This window comes from Electrophorus electricus, chromosome 15, assembly GCF_041902795.1.
Source record: "Electrophorus electricus isolate QZ-2024a chromosome 15, ASM4190279v1, whole genome shotgun sequence".
NCBI classification, from domain to species: Eukaryota; Metazoa; Chordata; class Actinopteri; order Gymnotiformes; family Gymnotidae; genus Electrophorus; species Electrophorus electricus.
This window is the reverse complement of record NC_137511.1, coordinates 14,872,848-14,881,641: the sequence shown is the minus strand read 5'-3', so window position 1 is coordinate 14,881,641 and position 8,794 is coordinate 14,872,848. Positions and strand designations below refer to the sequence as shown.

General features: G+C 44.9%; 1 protein-coding gene across 3 annotated transcripts; it reads right to left on the bottom strand.

Annotated features, from left to right (window-relative positions):
- Positions 1-412: 412 nt before the first annotated feature.
- Positions 413-8,677, bottom strand: unk (unk zinc finger). Of its 3 annotated transcripts, XM_027023246.3 has the most exons (15): positions 8,397-8,677; positions 7,626-7,835; positions 7,151-7,327; positions 6,818-6,948; positions 6,517-6,652; positions 6,186-6,303; positions 5,741-5,825; positions 5,065-5,276; positions 4,688-4,753; positions 4,338-4,506; positions 3,987-4,085; positions 3,429-3,614; positions 3,059-3,243; positions 2,117-2,377; positions 413-1,958 (listed from the first exon to the last, which is right to left on the bottom strand). In XM_027023246.3, the coding sequence occupies exons 1-15, from the start codon at positions 8,546-8,548 to the stop codon at positions 1,824-1,826; spliced, it is 2,322 nt and encodes a 773-aa protein (XP_026879047.2). In that variant the 5' UTR covers positions 8,549-8,677; the 3' UTR covers positions 413-1,823. The 3 variants fall into 3 exon arrangements, with proteins under 3 accessions (XP_026879047.2, XP_081553515.1, XP_081553516.1); XM_081697389.1 differs by lacking the exon at positions 3,987-4,085; XM_081697390.1 differs by lacking the exons at positions 3,429-3,614; positions 3,987-4,085.
- Between the last annotated feature and the right edge of the window lie 117 nt (positions 8,678-8,794).

The window sequence follows — 8,794 nt, the reverse complement described above, 5'->3', positions numbered from 1 at the left end:
GGAAACTGTTTTCTGAATGCTGAGGCAATAAGCTGTGATTGTCCCACTTTACCAGTATTTGCTGTGCTATCATCTGACACAGGTAGAGAATATCTACTAGATAATAATCACATTATTTTCATTGATATTTTAGGTTTGAAACTGATTCTGGCAAACTGGCAAGTGTTGGTTTCCCATACATGGATCAAACCTAGTCTTGGACTAAATTGCAAAGGAAATGGAATCAGAAATTCTCTTTAGAGTCTTATGATGATCTGGGTGAGCAAAACTGTCCCCAAGAGTTCTTGTTCTGAAAAGCCTTTTAATAAACTAAGAATATAATTTGAAATTACAGTATTTATGCAATAATAATAATACTCATTTACACCTAAGCTCTCCCCTTCCCAATGAATAAACTCATGACAATATGAAAAGTCTAAATTCAGTAAAAACAGCTTTACCATTAGTTATTTGCCTTGGGGCTCATGGAAATAAATACGATGGCACCTGCCAATAGCCCTATATGAGAATGTGTGTGTGCGCGCGTGCATTTATGTGTAAGAAGCAGAATAGGTGGCCTCAGAATCAGAGTTAGATCAGTAATTGTGCTGGGTTATTGTTAATCATAGTTTAAAGGATTAAATATATATTTTTTTTTTGCAATTTAAAGGATTGCACGCGTCACCCATCCGAGTCAGATTCAGATGGGGACCAGAACGAAATCCCGCGATTGTTCCTCCAGTTGCGCGTCGTTGGGATTGGCATAGTGCCCTCTATCCGGTACCTAGGAACCAAGGTAGTACGCACAGTCAGCCACATCCCAACCAGTAAGGCCCACGCAACCAGCGACAGCTGTCTCCACTGGCACCCGTCATGTGACATAATAAAGGAAAATAATTAAGTGGGCAGGGGAAAGACGGGTCATTAGTAAAATGAAGGCAAAGCCAAAAGAAAAATGTAACAAAACGCTAAAAAAAATAAATAAATAAATACATTAAAAAAGTGTGTGGAACATAGTTAGATCAGTACTGATGCAGGGTTATTGATAATTGGAGCTGGATCAGTAATGGTTTAGGGTTATTGATGAGGTCAAGCTCAGGTTGAGAATTTAGGACCCATGTCAGGACATTAGGTAAGGTCAGGGTCCACATGAATCCTCTATGAATGGCCAATTCCCCCTAACTACAAACATTTCTAATGAAAGCTTATAATGGTCCTCATTCAATACTTTGATAGGCCAAGCCAACTATCTCTACAACAACCGAGAGTTTACACTAGGATGTTCTAAGACAAGGTTCAGATCTTGCCTGGAATGGTTAGATGAAGATGATCTTATGGTTAAAGAAACAGGGTTTAGTCCGGGAGTACAGGATTAGGTACTGGTTACATTTAAATGGCAGTTTCTGACAGGTGTCGGATAAAGGCCAAATCACTGTGTGCTAGGAACAGACCGGAGTCTAAACCTCATGCATTAAACATTCATTTTGTTCGTTGTGGCTTTTGTTATTTGTTTCTTAAAAATTACAAACTTGCTGAGCAGATACAGAGATTCCTAATTAGGGCCCTAAGAGAGGAGCCAGCCTGTGGATCGGAGCCAAGGCGAAGGTTTAGTTTGGTACCCACACGTGTCCTCCTGGAGGTCCAACTTCTCTGAAGTCCAGGTTCAACCGTCATCCTCCACCGTCTTCAAGAGCCGACAGTTTTGGGTTTGAACTGAACTCCACAAGACGGACTGGTCAGGCCTAGGTTAAGATGGAGCTCAGAGGAGGGACTGGTCTTAAGTGTTCAGAATGGTTCAGGAAACACAGGGCTGGTGCTCCGGACTGGTGGACATTCAGGCTCTGCTAGTGATCTGAGCACACCGGGCATTCTGCAGATGTGGCACACCGCTCACAGCACACGCCGTGTTGGCAAGGCAACGCCACCGAGCCAAGCTCCTCGCATGACACGCAACACAACCGCTGCTTCCTGTACACGGCCTGAGAGAGAGAGAGCCAGAGGGAGGGGCAGCGAATAAAAATTGTACTCACCACCAAAAACAATTCTAGTATTTGAACAGAGAACAGATTGATACTTTCAGGTAACCGTTCTTAATGTTCTGCACTGGTGTACCAGGATAGGGTGCCCGTGCTTGTACCTGCTCTACCATCCGCAGACAGGTGCAGATCTGCGCTTGCAGGCTGCACACCGAGCTCAGAGGGAGCCTGTGCATCAGCTGGAGCTGGTGGAGCTGCAGGCGTGGGTTCTCTGCACTGCGCAGGCTCTCGAGCGCCTCCTCCAGGAGAGCCGCCTGCTGCTGCACCTCCTCCTCGGCCTGCCGGGCCCGCTCGGCCTCCATGGTCAGCCGGCTCGCCAGCGCACGCGATTCCTCTGCGTCTGCTTTGAGCACCGCCCAAGACTGCCGACAGTGGGAAGACTTCAAACGGCCGTTTAAACACGTACCCAGACAAAACAGGCCCGCGTTCAGTCAGGAGCCAAGGTGTCCAATTTTGATTTGTCTTGATCTGTATTGTGACTGCAGTTGACTTTGCAATTACTTAATCACTTAATTAGTTACTTATCCTTAATTAGTTAAACTCATAGGTTTGTAGATATTTATTATGTGAACTATCTGGTTACTACATTAAAAAGACTGCTTTGCAGTTGCATCTACTGTATATTTAAACAACCTTATTATAGGACTATTGTTAATTGCCATGAGAGAACAATAAAAAGATTATTTTAAAAAACATAGATCCTAAAAACCTTGTTAAGAATACAGGCACCGTTATTGGTTAAAGATCACCGCATTGCTTCTAAATTGTGATTTTGATACATAAACGATGAAATGTACAGATCTCTCTCCTACTCTGCCTTATCACCACTCATCACCTGTCTGGGAGCCTTTATATGAGAAGACACTTAGAGAAAGACAATAGCTACTGTACAAAATGTGAAGAACTGTCTCTGTAAAAATGTTTAAAGGAAGAAAAAGAAATCCCTAATTGTGCTACTGCTTTTTATCCTTGAGTTTGCACACACTCATGTGTAGACCCACACTTATGCGTAGACACGCCCTCTCGCACCGATGCACCCTCACCTGAGACATCTGCCTCCAGCTGTGGTCCCAGTGTTTCAGCACCCTGTGAGCCTCGTCTACTTCCTGTTTCAGACGGGAGGCCTCGGTGAACATGGCTCCGGCGGGCAGGAGGGCTGGTGGCGTGCCGGGGGAACTCTGACCTGGGGGGAAGTGTTCCCAGATACTACTGCTCATTCCGTTCAAACCTACACAAAAAGAATGCGTGGCTGAGCACACAAATTTGCACAGATGCTGCTACAGCTTTAACTGCTTCTCATGCCTAGTGTAAGACATTTCTCATGTAAGCAATACTTGTGGGAAAAGGAAGTGCTGCTAAAATAATGGCTACTAACAAAACACAGCATCGCAGAGGCTCCAAGAGGCTACAAACCTAATGAACTATGCGACGCTCCCAGAAAGCTGCTCTCCGATTGGCTGGGATGTGGCAACTGAGCTGCCAGAAAAGGAGAAGCATGAGCTCTAATTGGCGGAGAGGGTGAGGGGGACCTGAAAGGGGAGGGGCTACTAAGAGATCCAGGGATATTAACAGGAGCTGAGCTCTGAAGCTGATTCCCTCCTGTTTAGAGACACGACACTCAAAATCAGTTCAAAATGGCATTCTCTCATCAAAACTCACCAACACACTTTCACAATCCAAAGCATGACAAAAATCGTTACAGGCGTGCATGGCGAACTTGTAATTGTTTCTTGTGCTGATTGGCAGGTAACACACAAAGCTTAAAGCGTTTCCAACCCGAGCAACAGAGTTGTGCTGACTCGCTGACTCACTAACTCAAAAAAAAAAAAAAAAAAAAAAAAAAAAAAAAAAGCTACAAACCCAGAGGAAAAAGGCTTCACCCAAACCCACTCAAGTTTCTAAAAATAAACACAAAAAGCACCCTGCAGTCACAGTTAAGCACTGCTCCCATTTGAGCTGGTTGGTGCGAACCTAACATGAGCCCCATGCTGGGTATGGAGCTGCTCTCTAGGCTCTTCTCCAGCGCAGACACACCAAAAGCGTTCAGGTCCAGATCATCTAGCGCAGACTCTGAGCAACACAAGACACACAAACCATGCAAAACTTACAGTGCCACTACGAGAGCTTACACACTCAAACACCTAAAGGTCTTAACCCATGTTCTTATTCTTGTAATGTTCAATATTACAACCAATACTCTTATTTTGTAACATTTAGGTTACCACAGACATTACATTTTCCACCACAATCCTGTCAAATTCTACTTTTTAACCCATTGTGGCCTGTCAAACTTTGAACTTTAATTTTAGATTCAGAACTGACCCACTACAGATTCCACGGTGTCACTGGTGGGGTAGAAGGGCAGAGCATTGGCATTCATGCCCGTGGTGGGGCCAGGGGGTGCCGGGCTGGGAGGTGTCGCTGCCAGGCTCGAGGGCACACTGGACGACAAGCTGAGGGGGCTGCCCACCGGCAGAAACACCGACAGCTCCTACAGCAGCAGACAACACCGCATTAAAGACCGCACGGCACTGCTTAACACGGGTCAACCTCACAGCCGCAAAAGAAGGCAAAATTATCAAGCATGGAAACTTAAAAGTACTTCCAAAAAAATAACAATGTAAAAGTTATGTAATGCAATATATAAAACTGCAGAAGGAGCAGAACAGTACCGGCTTGCTGTGCATAGTGGAAATTTCTTTACTGTGAGGTTCCACTGCAAATGACTTCTGTTTAGCCTGAACAAAAAAGAAATACATTTAAGGGAGGATTTTCAGTTTGACACAATCAACGTTTGGGACGAAGGAACACGTGATATGATTTCACACCCGAGTTACAACCTTGGACATCTGGTCTATCCTGTCACACTGAACATTTCAGTTCAGGTGCTCACTCACAATAACACAAAGTCGTGTGCAGCAAATGACTAATGTCTGTCTATCGTAGGCGATCCATTACCAAAATCGGCACTTCCAGTTACAGTGGTTGTTAATTTTTACAATTTCAATAGTAACACTAGCAAAATATTGAACAGTTTGCTTTTATGCACCTGGTCCTCTCTCTCAAACCCTGGCGCTCTCCCATAACCCCCCTCTCCTGCCCAGCGCGAGTGAGACACATCCAGGCTGGTGGACTCCTCATACAGAACCCTTCCCAGAAGGCCTTGTGCTGAGGTGGCATTATCAGTGATTACTGAGCAGGGAACTGCAGGGGGGGAGGTGCCCCCCTCTGGGAAAGGCTGGTCTTCACTCCCACTTGGTTCTGGGTGAGAAAGAAAAAACACACTTTATTCATACTTCACTTTAGCTACACATCTTCTGCCAAGACAATAGCATTTTAAGGGCTGCATTCAAGCAATTTCAACTATTGTCGAGCAACATTACACTGGCAAACCTAAATAGAACACGCAATTCTTCAGCCACATTATTTCCTAGATACATTTCATAAAATTCACAATATAGTTCCACTATTAGGGGTAATTGTAGCCGTAATATAGCACGAGCATTCACACATAACTAATCAACTCTCCTTTTGGGCACAGAAGTGAACCTAATTAGTATAATGAGATTATACTTAGTATAATTAGTATAACGAGATTATACTCATTAGTATAATTATATAATGAGCAGCGTCATGGCCACTGGACTGACCTGAGAATCACTGGACTAGATCATACACTAGATAACTATACAGGCCTTTCTCAATCATGGTTAAGGAGCTCTTACTGTCCAGGTGGGCGAAGGCACAGAAAGGTCCTCTGGGACAGCTGCCGCTCTGTTGCATGTCATTACATTTGGTGGATTTATAGATCTGCAGACAGACCCGGAGCAAAGGAGATGTTTTCAAAAACAAACAACCAACAAAATCTGCAAGCCAAATCATCATACATTAGAGAACAAATTAGTGTCACAGGGATGTAATTTCTTCATACCAATTATTATTTTTAAGTGTGGTTTCAGATATGCCACAGCTGCTCCCCCCCCCCCCCTTTTCAAGAGCATTTAAAACAACCTTTAAATAACCGAAAGTATCTTGAGAATAAAATATACAGTGACTTTCTACTAAAGGCTGTTAATAACTAGTGACATCGGTGCCAGGTGTGGGGTGAAATGCCAGTATTAACTGTATGACTGACAAGTAACGATTCGTTTGCAATGTGAGGTGCACTACCTCTGGGTGGAACTGCTGCTCAGTTCGTGTGTGGCAGTACTGGCAGCCTTCCCCACTCTCACACTTACTGGGGTCACCCCACTCATCACTGTGTTTCACTGATGGACAAGGCAAGGCTCTACACACACACACACACACACACACACACACACACCATAAGAGCAGCGTTCAAAACCCCTCGACACTGCTCAGATTGAGACATTTATGTTAATACAAAACTAACACATGAACATTAGGTGAAGGATGACCACTACACAGTCTCACGTTTACAAATGATCAGCATTTCTGCACTAAAGGTTGCCGGGTGACGTCTTGCTGGGTTAGCACTTACCTGTATTTGTGCTTGTGAGGGCATCGTCTGCGGTCCTTGCTGTTGTGGTAATAAGGGCAGGCGTAACCTTGGCGACACAGGCGGGGGGGCTTTTTGCAGAGCTCAGTCTTGTAGTGAGAGAGCACGTAGCTGTTATCTGTGCAGAGAGAGAGAGAGAGAGAGAGAGAGAGATTTTAGCGAAACTATAAATACTTTGCTGCTTTCCAAACATTCCTTTAACCAGTCAATCAAAATCTCATATTTCCTTAAATATTTTTATCATATTTTGCTTCATCATAAAAATTGAAGTATTTGTCCTCACCTTGCCAACGTGGCTCCTCACTCAGAGTTTTTTCTATTAGAGCTGTACTTGCCACTAAGCCAGACTGTCCCTCCACCAATCCAGTCTCTGCCAATCCAGAGCCAGCCTGAGCCTCCAGTGCCTGTACCTCCCTGCATGACAGACATCCACGTGCTGGCTTACTGGGACGTCTTCTACAGTGGCGAATGGCTGTGCTCCTTTCCACATGCCATTCTTGATACAATTCAACAAACAACACCAGGCAACCAAGCACCACTGCAAACCATAAAAGAACACCGACTGAAAAGGTTACACTCTTCAAGCCGGGCCTGCGCTGCCAGCCGTGAGACGTACCGGATGTCGAATACTGGCGATCGCAGGTCATGAGAGCCATGAGCAAAAGCACAGTGGGGGCCATTCTTACTGCAGTGGCCCTTGGCATCCGTCTCGTGAATACAGGACCCTGTCTTATAGTAGCGCAGGTGGTAGCGCCGCTCTGTGTCCCCGGCCGTCCGGTGCAAGAACGGACACCTAAACACAAATAATGCCAGCAGCAGCTAAGAAAAAATAGAGTTGCTCAGGAGACGCTTCAACATCTGCTTCTTCCTGAAGCATTGATTTATCGGAAGATCTGCCAAAACGTCTGTTCTGTGTTACTTTTAACACACCATTAGCTAAGGTGAACTCATGGCCTCCACTCTTTTGACAAAACCGTGAGCTTAACACCACCACCGTTTTTATCTGACCTGCGCTTAAGTTGCGTTTTGCTCACATATGGGCACCAGTGCAACGTGAAACAACCAAAAAATAACCAGCGATCTCTTCTTACTCGTCTCCATCAGGACACGTGCCAGTGCCCTCGTCGTACTTGACGCAATACACATCAGGACTGTAGCTAAAGGTCCCGTCACGCCTGCGGATGGGTCTCCGGCGACGCTGGTTCAGGAAGTGCCAGTGGAAACAGGTAAAGGGGCGATGCTGACTGCATTTGTGCTGTACAAACAGAGGGCACTGTTCTGTTCTGAACTCCTTCAGATATCTAAAAGACAGGGGGAAGGGAAATACAGATAAAACGATGGTGTTGAAGGATGTGTTTAAAGGTGGGTGTTCATAAAGCCTGATTTGTTATGTGCGCTTAACAACTATTGGTCTTTTGATCGTGGCAAAGCTACATTAGAAAAATAACTGTACTCGTGCTGTTAAGAGCTATCTATAGCAACTTTAGCTAAAATTGCAATGCATTTCGCTTGTCCTTAGACTCACCACTGCGGTTTTAACTTATAGACTAACCTAACATAGCTAACTTTGTAATGTAAGGCTAACGTAGCTAGCTACCGTAAAGGTTTTGAATATCATTTGCTAGCTAAACGTTAGCCAGCAACTTCAAAACACAGGTGAAGAGCAGGAAACGCTAACCTGCCATTTCGGTAGGCCCCCCAGCACACAAGGACAGGGTTAAACGGGCTTCTGACTCACACTGTGACAGAAGTCGCTACGGCTTGTAAAAGGATGGCCCACGTAGCTAACGCTACCTGTCCGGTCGGCAACGTCAGGTGTGTTTTTGCGTGCGGGGAACGTCAGGTGTGCGGGGGGTACGTACGTGTAGTGTTGTGGTTTCTCAGGCTGAGCGTGCAGCACGTTGGCGGGAGACGCCGAGCCGCACGCAGAAGGAGACGAGGAGGAAGAAGAGGAGGAAGGTCCGAGGTTCGCCGCAGCTACCGACGAACTGGGTTGCGTCGATCCCTTCGACATTTTTTTTTAATTTTTTTTTTTTACCGAACTGTCGCCATCAAACTATATAATATTGCGAGAGCTTCGGAGTCCGCATCTTTTTCAATGTGCGCATGCGCGGGTTTGCTAAAGAGGAACTTCCGGGCCATGTTGATGTAACAAAAAAAAAGTCGAAGGCAAAAGTAAAAAGATATATATATATATATATATATATATATATATATATATATATATATATATATATATATATATTTTAAAGAGTCGGTA

Coding starts and splice junctions, on each gene's coding strand:
- unk (XM_027023246.3), bottom strand. CDS start 8,548: ATGTCGAAGGGATCGACGCAACCCAGTTCGTCGGTAGCTGCGGCGAAC. Junction 7,836..8,396: donor GAGAAACCACAACACTACAC/GTACGTACCCCC, acceptor CCTGTCTTTTAG/ATATCTGAAGGAGTTCAGAA. Junction 4,086..4,337: donor CACCGTGGAATCTGTAGTGG/GTCAGTTCTGAA, acceptor TGTGTTGCTCAG/AGTCTGCGCTAGATGATCTG.